General features: G+C 38.6%; 1 protein-coding gene across 1 annotated transcript; it reads left to right on the forward strand.

Moving 5' to 3' along the window:
* The first annotated feature begins 1,920 nt into the window (after positions 1-1,920).
* On the forward strand, positions 1,921-11,476 carry DNAL1 (dynein, axonemal, light chain 1). Its single transcript, XM_009697488.1, has 7 exons — positions 1,921-1,953; positions 4,897-5,006; positions 5,686-5,741; positions 8,074-8,129; positions 8,974-9,100; positions 9,511-9,657; positions 11,128-11,476. Exons 2-7 carry the CDS (start codon positions 4,972-4,974, stop codon positions 11,172-11,174), a joined length of 468 nt encoding a protein of 155 aa, XP_009695790.1. The 5' UTR covers positions 1,921-1,953; positions 4,897-4,971; the 3' UTR covers positions 11,175-11,476.
* The last annotated feature ends 313 nt before the right edge of the window (positions 11,477-11,789 follow it).

Here is an 11,789-nt window from a genome sequence, read left to right on the forward strand (position 1 = left end):
TGTAGGAAATTGTTCAATATACAGTTAGAGGAAACCTGAAAATAGGCTTCTCAGAGGGAGGTTTCCCTTAAGTAAACTCCCTTGGCAGAAGATACTATGATTTCTTTACAGAAACTTCAAGTGCACGTCAAAGAACAAAATGACATCACTGATACGTGTTCTCTTGATAACCCATTATGCTGATTTTCATATTTCCACCAAATTGGATATTACAACAGGAGAAACAAGTCAGCAGAGGTCAGGGTAGAAGCTGCTCCTTGTGCTCACGTGGATCACTAGCTTCAAAGTCCGGTCCAGTTTTAGGTGTGAGTTTGAAACAGAAGCAGGCGCTGGTCACATAAATCCATTTCTATCTTCAACGTGATTGACTGAGATCATGTACCTGAATGCTGTAACAATTGGCTACCATAATTATGAAAAATGCAATGAAGTTCCTGTCCAAAAAACCTGATTAACTGAAAGCCAGCTGTTTTTGCTGGCACACTGGTAGCTGTTAATTGGGTGTCATGATGCTGTTGGGGGGATGGGAACTGGGGACATGATCTTCTGAACAGGAGGACATATGGCCATGGCATGAGTTTGCCAGGTCACCTCCTGTGGGACCTAGAGTAGCTATCACATGGTATAGGCAGGATTAAAATGAAGGCCTGTCAGTGGGCGGAAGCAGCTGGAACATCTGCGGATGCTCAGTAATATATGTCTAAATGAAGGTATATATTGACATTTGAGATGCATGCTCAGGCTTATTGGTATTGCTGGGTCTTAGACTGTTGCTGGGTGTTCAGTGACTGTAGCCCCTCTTTCGTATGCAGCTGCCTCAACTGTTGTCTTTCACCGTTGGGTCCGGAATTTCCAGGGGTCTAGAGTAAAGTAGCCAGCACTAAAGCTCTGTGACTGAGGTGATTGCCTGTAAAATTTTGGGTGGAAGTTAGTTTGTTGTTTTTAATTTCTACAGTCATTTTTTTTGATACCTGATTAGCTGAAAGGCTGCGTCTATCCACATATGGTAGTGCTACACTGAAGAGCAATAGAGATGTCCAAACTTAGAGTCCTCTTGTTTTTGTAGAAAGGAGGCTGTTGATCAGTTTTTGTGAAAGATTGGTCTCTGGAACCTTTGTAATCTGAAAGACATCTTGGAATACGTTTAATATTTAAGATACATCAGAATTTCTCTATATACTGCTGGTTTGGACATCATCATGTGGTTTTGGTAACACTCATGTGAGGCAGAAAAGTTGGAGTTAGTGACAACAGAAAGTTGGTCAGTGGGTCAGTCCTTAAAAAGCCCTGTACAGCAGCTCTCAGATTGTTCCTAGCTGAATAATACATGTTTTCACATCACATGATGTCACTCGACATAAAATGATTGGAGAAAAACAAATAGAAACAATCTAGGTATTGCTGTTGATTTTTGGCAAGATGTACCTTATTCTTCTCAGTGAATCTTAAGAGGCTGTATCGTTCTGTCTACTCACAGGCTTTCCTTCAGATAGGAAGTTGCTAATGCACAATAATAGAAAGTGTGAGGTTTTAAGATCATTAGACCACATTTTTCAGTGCAGTAACTTCTTACGTCTTTGAACCGAATGGAATTTCACCATCAAAGCCAACAAGCAGTGTCCCAAGCCCGTGCTCCATAGGGGGCAGAGAGTAAGATCAGGAAGGTAACGTCCTCACATGAAGCTAATTGATTGCTTCTGAAAACGCTATTGCCAAGTACCCCAGAAAATAAGATTAGGGAACACGGAGGGGTCCAGCTTCTTAGACTTAGCTGGACAAAGATAATACAGGAAAGTGGTAGAAGAGGGTAGACAAGCAGGATAGGGAGAGAGAAGGGAGACGAGATAGGTTTGCAGTGAACAAGCCAACTAAAAATTTGCAATGAATATTCATTTAACTTTGTTTCATTTTTAGGCAAAAGCAACAACTATCAAAGAAGCTTTAGCCAAATGGGTAAGTACTAGAACAGTATCTAGCTGCTTTGTGGTACTCCATGGCATGGGGTTTGACTGTATTCAGATAAATTTGTTTTTCAAACATTGTAAGAAATATGTTTGCTTGAAACACCTGCTATAAGAAGTCTCACAAAGTGAAAATTTTATTGTTGTTGTTATTATTGAAGTATAATACATTCTGTTGGACCTTCTGTGTGTTCTTGTTAAATTGATGTGGCTGGTAAAGATGAGTCTGTTTTGCTCTCCTGCCTTGTTCTGCAAAGAGATTTAAAGTTGGGGAAGTCTTATGTTTTAATTATGCTCTGTTCATTTTACCTGAGTGTAGTCCTTCCCACAGAATAAACAAGTATGAAATTCTCACTGTACTGAAGTCAGTGAAACTTCTACTATTGTCTTTTAATAGATTGTCCCTCATATTGTGCAAAGCTTAACTCAGAATGAGTTTCTTGCTTGTTTTTATTCTTAAGAGTACCGTGATAGTACAGTCATTTGGGGTGGTGACTGACCTGGTCTTGGAGCCTTCTAGAAAGCTTGTTTGTTGGCAAGGATGCGGATGTAATTTCAAATGATGATGAAGGATGCTCTGGGGTCAGGTTCACAGTGCAGTAAAACCAGTGAGAATCTTTTCCCCCCTCTCAGTGGATTTTAGATTAGGGCACAGATGTGCCATTTGGTATACATGTGCTCTCCCACTAATTCTGGCCAGCTACTAGAGCAAGAGTTTATAAATCTTTTGGTCTCTAGAAGGTCTGTGTGTGAGGCAGTGTGGGCAGGTAACGTTGAAAGCCAGAAGATCTGTACTGTCAGCTCAAGGTACTAGTCTGTAGCTGAAGACTACTTCCTTTTTGAATTTTGTCTTTGTTTAGTACCTTCAGTATTTCAGTTTCTTTTCAGTTATGTTGGTATATCCCGCAAACTTCACTCCTGCTCTCCTAAGAAGAACTAGAATGCAACAGCTTGTGGACATTAGCATTACTAGAGGTGTCAACTGAGTTTTCAAAAATTTTGCTTTTCCTCCCTCGCGCTTTCTGTCCTCCAAAACCTCAGCTCCATGTTTCCTATTAAAGATTTATTTTCCATTTGCTTCTCTGTCACATGTCTGTTGGAGGTAATAGACGTGTGGCACTGAGTTTCCATTAATGTTAGGCATGAAGTGCTGAATTTGCTTTTCTGTTCATGTTATTGGGGGTGGGTCTAAATCTTGCTTTTACTACTCCTCATCTGGGTCCATGTAACTTGTAAAATTGGATCTGGTGGCATGTTGCATTCTGGATTTTTTTCTTCCCTTTGGCATAGGGGTTTACCTATGCCCTACAGTCAGGGTGACACTAGTTAAATCAAAGCAACTTTAACTTGAAATCAAAGCAACTTTAACTTAGCAAAGACGTAACGTGTTCTTAAAAAAGTGTCTGTTCTACCTGTGGTTTCTCTGTGGTTTATTGTGGTTGTTCAGCTGACCTTTCTTCCAGAAGTATGCAGCAATCAGGATGAATTTTCTTCTTGCAAGTGCTCACTGCTGGCCATAGTCTGTGTTGGAAGCTCTCTCCCTTTCATGTTTTTAAGAAAAAAAAGTATTTTTATTTGTTGGTATAAACTGATAGATTATAATCTGAGTATAAATGCAAATAGATACAGTGTTGTTCTCAGAAAAGATGATGGAAGTTTCACATTTATATAGTGACTTAGTTTGAACACATGCACCATATTGTAGCAAAACATCTGACATGCTTATTTGCTAAATTGCTAATTACGAGTAAAAATATTATCAAACTGAATTTGGACAGAAACTGGAATATAAGTAAATGCCACAAGGCAACATGCTAATTTTTTATTAAATTGAGTTGCCTTAAGTATTTTGGGTACATAAGAGAGAAAATAATGTTATCAAAACCTGATCTTGTGCTGTGGGATTCTTAAAGACTTCTGGGATGCAATTCATTTCATTACAGAGTAGCCATATAAACCAGGCCAGACCTCAGCTATCTCACTTTTCAGTAGCTGCATAAAAATGGGGGAGAAAACAAGAGTCCTTGTTTTGAAAGGGCCGAGTAGATTTCTCCTTTGTTAATGGACCTCCAGTCTTCCCACTGAACACCAAGTGAATTGACAAAATGCTCCCTTTGTGCTGTCAGGGAGGCAGCTGTCAAAACTGGTGGTGCTACCTAAATAGATACTTGTTCCAAGGGTTTAGTCATTAATTACCGTCGCTTCAGATTTTTAAAAGATTTAATAGACTATATTTTTTAATAAACCCAAACACTGAAGTTATGGCCATTTTTCTAAAGCTCTGAACTTCTAATCTAGAAAATTATCAACCTAGGTTGTAAATAGGAAATTTGTCTTTTGCTGTATTCTCTAAAGTGTGAAATCTTCCCCCGCTCTTTTTAATGGCTAATTAGAAATTTTTTTTTTTTTTAGATTCTTAACTCTGTAAATCTGTTGAGGTTCTCCCCCAAAATGCACTCCCCTGTGTTCAGTTTGTATTCCGAGTTAGGCGTGAGTTCTCAGTTTTTTGGGTGAAGTGAGAAGATTTTTCTGTCAGAGCTTTTAAGAAATCTGCTTCTGCTACAGATTGGCCCTAGCTGAGGCTCCTATATGTCAGTCTCCATGGAAATACCTTTATTTGGAATTTTAAACCCCCATCTGTTCTCCACTTCTTTACGGTAGAGGATCCCTTAATTAAATTGCTCAAGTGTAACACAACTTTTTTAAAAAGCATATGTTATGTGTAAGTTCCTTTGATATCTTGAAAGTAAGCTAGCCTTCCCCTCTTTATGCTACGCCAGCAGGAATCTTGACAAAGAGTATTCAAAATGCTTTCTCTTTTCAGTAATATCTTTTAGTAGTATATTGGAATTACTTCTATAGGAATTACTTCTATAGTAATTTTTAGTAATTGCATGTAGCAGTGAGCATCTTCTTCACCTTCTCTTTTCTTTAGGAAGAAAAAAATGGCCAAAAGGCTTCAGAGGCAAAGGAAGTGAAACTGTACGGTCAGATTCCTCCTGTAGAGAGGATGGATGAATCTCTCTCCACGCTTGTTAACTGCGAGTAAGTTCAGTTAAAAACAAATTGTAACCCAAATATTCTCCTCTCTTTAGATTAATATTCAGTTTTTCTGCTGTTCACTGTGCAAATATGTATTTACTATGTTTAAGTGTGGCCATCAGAGCAGCAGCTTTCTCTTCTTTTTTCTCAACTGAGCTTCTCTTTCCACACACAGTTCCTCTTTTTAATTCAAAGATGCCTGTCACTTAACTGAGAAGATGTTAGGGTAGATTCTATATTGATATTTGTCCCCGGAAAAATTATATACTATTTATCAGTATCTAATTACAGGTCCACATTTGGAGTCTATCAGCTAACCAGCAGACTTCTGATCCATTCCAAAATTTATGCAAAAAAAAAAAAAAAGAGACTTAAGCTGGACTTTCAGAAAGATATTGGAGCCATTTCAGAAATAAATGTCCATGCACTTGATAAGGCTAGGCGTAAGAAGATAATCTGGTATGTTGTGTAAGTAACTCATGGTACTTTCCCAGAAGCTAAATAAAGTTGCAGAAGTCCTGATGGTTTGAGGATATTTTGGGTCTGTTTACACATCCAGTTAGTTCACCATCTAATGAGAGACAAATAGACAATTATTTCTAATGCAATGGTGTTTGGACATGGAACTCTTCTGATATAGTGATCCTTGTATACTATGAATTGATTATTCTTGCTTTTAAAGGAAACTATCGCTGTCTACAAACTGCATTGAAAGAATTGCCAACTTGAACAGCCTAAGTAAGTGACAAGCCAGTGATCAATTATGTTTGTTTTCTAGTTGCTTGGATAGGACATATACCATAATTTGTTATATATGTCCTGGTTTATACCTATTGTTTCCCCTTTTAATTCCTTCCCCTTAGAAAATTACAAGGAACCTTTAAAGTTATCAGTCTTCCTGGAGAATGCATGTTTAGCCATAATGGTGTATTAAAGCATGTATCCCTGCAGCAGCCTTGGCAGTTGTCTCACTGTGCACGTTTAACAAAAAACCAAAAAAATACGTTCAGGAAGCACCTTTGTACTCTCCAGTGGGCCTAGTTGTGATACTCGACACTTGTTCAGTTCTAGAGTGATTTAATGACCAATTTCCAGACTCGTGATGGAGGCAGTCTGCAGTTCAACAACTCCTTAATTGCACTGTTGGTTGGAGTGAGGTTGGAGTGTTGTAGACCTGGATGGAAAAATGTCATTCCACTTTGCAGAGGATTGGATATACTTGGTTTGATTTTGTTCGTACTTGAGAGGGCTGTGCCATCTCTCTAGAAGTGGAACTGAACTTTTTTTCCTTGGGCAGCTGTCTGTGAAACCTTGAAACTCATTGGGTTACCAACTTTGGGACAGAAGTCTTAATGGTCTGTCCTCGAGACTTTGACTCTGTGGCATGAGGCTGGCAAAGAGCTGCAGGTTTTGGGCCGGAGCTTCCAGGCTTTTCTGTCCCCATCAAATTGCCAGGTGGACAGACAAGGAAACTGGAATCCCATCCTCTCCAACTACACACCAATGGGGCTGTCAAAGAGCTTGATTAACTTACTTATTTTCATAATATGCTCAGACTTCAACAAATTTGCAAATACTAATCAGGGAAAAAATATTCCAGTAGTCTTTCCAAATAACTGTACTGTAATAGTTCGAGTAACTCTATCATGAGCAAAAAATAATTAGGCAGTTACATATAAAAGTGAAACCAGTGGCATTTTTTGAGTGGGATAAAATGTTAAAAGCCTTTAAAGCATCTTAAATCTTTATACTAATAAAATGTAGAATCAAAACATCCAATCTGTACCAAATATTTGATGCTAAAGCCAGACAAACTAGATCTAAGTGGTCTGTCTTTTAAAGGTACAGAATATGAGGATCTCACAGTCTCTATTGGCTTCTGTGAAAAAGAGAGAAAGCAGTGCTTGTAGCTATGAAAAACAAGCCACTAATTATTACATACTTGCTTTTGCTTATTGCAGAGAGGAAGCTGAGAAATCTTTTTAAGCATCTGCACTCTTTTCAGATGGAAAAGATTACTATTAATGTGTACACCTGATATTGTAGTTACGTCAAGTAGATAATTCTGTGTAAAGGATCATACCCCTCTATCCATACATGTGAGGAAGATGGTTTAAATGACAGCAGCAAGTGTTAGTTTAGTGTTTTAAAGAGTGTAAATGTTCCATGAGGGAGATCTTTCTTCCTTTAAAATATAGAATATCTCAGAACAAAAAAAAAAATAAAGTAACAGCAGTTAGAAGCAATTTTGAGGCATGGCTTTTTAAGCAATCTGTCCTTTTTGTATTTGTAAGTATCCTTTCATTTCTTACAAATTCCAAAAGCTAGTGCAAACTTATAATTTATAAATGTGAGTTAGAGTGAGAATAGCTGGCTGGACCAAAAGGCCATCTTCCAGCACTCTCCCCTGTGGATGGGGATCCTTAGGGATATTCTGGAGAATATTAGCTGTAGTAGGCTTTAGACTTACTGTGATTCTTCATTTTTTGAGCATAGTCATGTATTACGCTGTTGTGTTTAAAAAGAAAAAGAATTTTCCTTGTACCTCGACTTTTTAATGAAAAGGAATCTTCCTGGTTTAGAATATTTGCCAGGTGTGGTTTTATCAGGTGTGGTTTCATCCCTGCATTTCTTGAGACAGAACATACAACTGTCTATTCTAGATCAGCTTTGAATCTTCATTGGTAGCAATCTGTAGCCACTACATGTGCTGTCTATGGAGTATCTCTTGCTACTTGGCTGGAACGTTCATTGGTCTTGCCGTTAATTATTGTACCATGTATTTTCGATCATTATGCATACAAGAGCAAAACAAGATCATTAAGTATTTCATCCTTAATACAGTTAAGAAGTGTTAAACATTCATGAAATGTACAGATCCAAAGTTGACCCAGCTACCTGCTGCAACTCAGTATGCTTATTTACACCTGCAAGAAAGCTTGTGTGAAAAATGAAAATGAGTTATACAAAAAGACTGCTATTTTGTGATAGCTTTGAGTTACAGTAGTATTACACTAAACTCCAGCAAGAACAGCTCACATTTATTAACCAGAAACTTTCTTTGTTACAGAAAATTTGAGGATTCTGTCTTTGGGAAGAAATAACATAAAGAACTTGAATGGATTGGTATGCACTTCTCAGTATCAATTCTTCACTAACAAAATGGAGTGCTGTCTAGAATGTGGGATAATTCCCCTATGTTTATGTTGCTGAATTTACGTTTTTGCCTAACCATGTATTTCCTCCTTTCACTATGATTTCTTCACCCTTTCAAACATTGCTTCTGAATTTTCAGATAGTCTTTCCTTTTTTTTTTGTTTAAACATTCTTCCTGTTTGGAGATTCTTCAGGGCTAATTCACTACATAAAAGGATTTTAGAAAGAGAGATTTTGTTGATTTTGACAAAGATGACCAGAACTTTTATTTGAAAACTGCTGTCTGTCTGTAAAGCCCTTTAAATTCCACTGGCTTTACATAAAAATATCTGAAGATACTTAGGCTATGCTTTTTTACTATAAATATTGGCAGTCCTATGAACACACACTTCATGAGAATCTGTCCTTTTTATGCTAACTGGCACCCGGAGCAATATGGCTGTAGGGGAGAAGATGGTGGCAGGACTCAGTCTACCAGGTAGGGGAAAATTTGTTGAGGAAAAAATTGGATCAATTTTGTTTACAAATAGTAGTTTGTACAACTACAATAGTCATTTGAACAACTACTCCAGCCAGCTATTCCTTGTCTTATTCTAATATTGTGATTTCTGTCCTCCTAAATGTAATTCAGATCCTTTGCTCTTAATTCCCATGAGTATTTGTCATTCATAGTTAGGGACCTGCTTAAAAGGAAGTGAAGACCAATGTACCTTAGTATTTTCTCATATGAGGTGACTTGTAGAGGGTGAAGAGAGAATCTGAAGAGTAAGGAAGACAGCCTTCTGCTTACCTGAGTAGCCTTGTCATTTTCCAGGAAGCAGTTGCAGATACTTTAGAGGAGCTGTGGATCTCGTACAACTTCATTGAGAAACTGAGGGGTATCCGTGTAATGAAGAAGCTGAAGGTTCTTTATATGTCAAATAATTTGGTGAAAGACTGGGGTAAGCCACGCCTCTTTATTCTGTAACTTCTCTGGTAGCATGGTGAATGCATGAGTTAAGTCGCCAAGCAGAAAATAGTTCTGTGTGTTACAGGGCTTTAAGTCTCATTGGTAAGCCTGCAGACATGCACAGAATCCCTAAATATCCGCTCATGCAAGAGAGTAAAAATAGTTAGAATATTGACTTTAACTTCTAAGCCCAATGGAGTTTGCATTTTGAATCATCTTTCTTGGACTTCTTTTAAAATGCATACCTGTTCTTTAACCTGATACCAGCTCAAGCCCAAGCAATCCCTATCCTGTTGTATCCCATGCTATTTATGTTTGCGCTGAGTTTGAAAGGAACATATGGTGCAGATGTACTTTCCAGGTTCCACAATCTGGTTGGTGTTTTCACCTTTGTGGTTGCAGCAGAGTTTGTGAGACTGGCAGAGCTGCCATTACTAGAGGATCTGGTGTTTGTAGGCAATCCGCTACAAGAGAAATACGCCTCTGATCAGAAGAACAATTGGATTGAAGAAGCAACCAAACGGGTACCCAAGCTGAAAAAGCTGGATGGTGAGTTTGGGGCATCAGGGAACTGGTGTGAGTTAACAGGTTAATATAAAGACAACCACAGGGATATGAATCATAATCTCAGCAATTCATCTGTGTGCCCTTGTAATTAATATCCTCCCTCCTCTCTTTGGAGTTATTCAGTAGTTACTCAGATCCTGGCTGCAGGATCTTCTGAGAGTGTTGATGGATTTTGGCACGTTAAATCCAAGTGGTCTTGCAGCCTACACTTGGGCTTTACTCTTGAAGTTATCCAGTCAAATAGTTTTAGTATATAACTAAGAGGGAACCGAAGGATTTAGCATTAAATAAGTTAACAAGGCTTTCATCTGCCAAGTTGAATTACAGTTTTCCCAGCAAATTTGATTGGATTTGTGCCTAAAGCACGACAGAAACCAGGCTCTGGTGGTTTTATTTTCCATTTCCTACTTGTGAAAAAAGAAACACCGCCCCCCCCCCCTCCATCTTACAGTAAGCAAAGGGCTCTCAGCACAAAGCCTCACCATAGTTCAAGTCTCTGCCTCAAGCTGAGCAAAGCATTGGTGTGACCCAGTTCCCATTACCCAGGTGACAGCGCAGGTGAATGGATTTGTACCTTCACGCCCTGCTGTTCTTGTACTACTTCTTTACGCATGTATTTGAGTGTGCTATTTCAGCATGCTGTGAGCTTAGCTGTGCTATTGGGTTTTGCTACTGTGGGGAAAATTTAGAACTTGACAAAATCTTGTTCGGGGCTATTAGCGTTTCAGCTTATTTTAAATTCATGAACACACCACTATGAGCTGGTGTGAACCCTGCAGACTGCCACAATCTGAGATGCCCTTGCTCAACATGGCAGTTAAAAAGTGAAATTTTTTTTTTTTTGAAAGTACCCAAGGGGTGGGTATAGACTATGGCACTACTGTGCAATGCAGCTTTATTGCATGAGACATCCAAGTTACCCGTAAGAGATGTGACTGTGTTGCTTCTAGGATCCCCATTAATACAATTGTATTTTGTAGTCTGGACACCCTAGTTTTAGGTATCAGTGAGGAAGTACCCCATATTAAATTGGTCACATATGTCATGGAAATAGGAGCACAAAGTAGGGGCCCAACAAGAGAAGGGTGAGGTGCTAGATGTTTGTTAGCAGTTGAACTGACACAGTGCATCTCCCAGTGACTAAGTTAAGGTGATCTTCGCAGGGCCTGCTTTAGTACCTCTTTTATTCCTTGTTACCCAAGAAGCTGGAAAAACATCCCACAGAAGATCTCATCAGTTGAAGGCTTTTCTAGTTAAGAGCAGTTCAGGTATGCAGAAGTTCACGTCAGTTAGAAACAGTGGCAGGAAATACAACTTTTTCTGTCAGTCTAACTCTTTCTGCCAGTCCAGATTAGCTTTCAGGTGTATCAGCATTAACTGTATCTGTCTCTGCATAATCTATTCATAAATCTTTGCAGATTTTTTTTCTTTTCTTCTCTTTTTTTCTCTTAGGTATTCTAGTTATTAAACAAGAAGAAGATGAAGAAGGAGCAAACTGATGACACTTTCTTGTTGGGTATTTAATTATTTAAGTAACTCCAGATAGCTCGGCACATAGAACTTTTATATAAAATGTTTGTTTTGAAGAAAATCTTTGGGCAATTTTTAAAAGACCGGCTTATCTCCACAGTCTCTCACCCAAAGAGTTAGTTACCAAAATTTGGGCGCACCAATTTTGTCAAGCTTATGACACCTTCTGTAGAGACCAGTGGAGCCGAATTTATCTGCTCTTTGGCTAGCAAGAGATCTTTACCTAAACTAATAGATAGCTATTTTTAATCCTTGATTAATGGTGCTTGTTGTTCACTCTTGGGTTATAACAGAACCACTTCAATTTGTTGGGTGCAGCTGGCCAACATTATCGTTGGAAACACTGAGGCCAAAAGAACAATGTTGTGGTTTAGAGACACATAACAGGCTTTGTTATGTTTAATTTTGTCACGGGAATCCCTCAGTGTTTTAAATATGCGAGTTTGCCTTTTCATCCCCTTAGCTGTTACACCAAACAGGCCCAGTAGTTGTGGACCTATGCACAAAAAAGGTGTTGGGTCTGATGATCGCTTGTTACTGGCCGTAAGTTTTGAATTGGGCTTCCTGCATTGGAACTCATTTAC

This window comes from Cariama cristata, unplaced genomic scaffold (assembly GCF_000690535.1).
Source record: "Cariama cristata isolate BGI_N322 unplaced genomic scaffold, ASM69053v1 scaffold23703, whole genome shotgun sequence".
Taxonomy (NCBI): Eukaryota; Metazoa; Chordata; class Aves; order Cariamiformes; family Cariamidae; genus Cariama; species Cariama cristata.

What these genes read in the sequence shown, in the direction of transcription:
- DNAL1 (XM_009697488.1), top strand. Translation starts at nt 4,972, where the DNA reads ATGGATGAATCTCTCTCCACGCTTGTTAACTGCGA. An exon ending in TAAAGAACTTGAATGGATTG is followed by an intron (nt 8,130 to 8,973) that starts GTATGCACTTCT and finishes GTCATTTTCCAG; the next exon opens with GAAGCAGTTGCAGATACTTT. An exon ending in CAAGCTGAAAAAGCTGGATG is followed by an intron (nt 9,658 to 11,127) that starts GTGAGTTTGGGG and finishes TTTTTCTCTTAG; the next exon opens with GTATTCTAGTTATTAAACAA.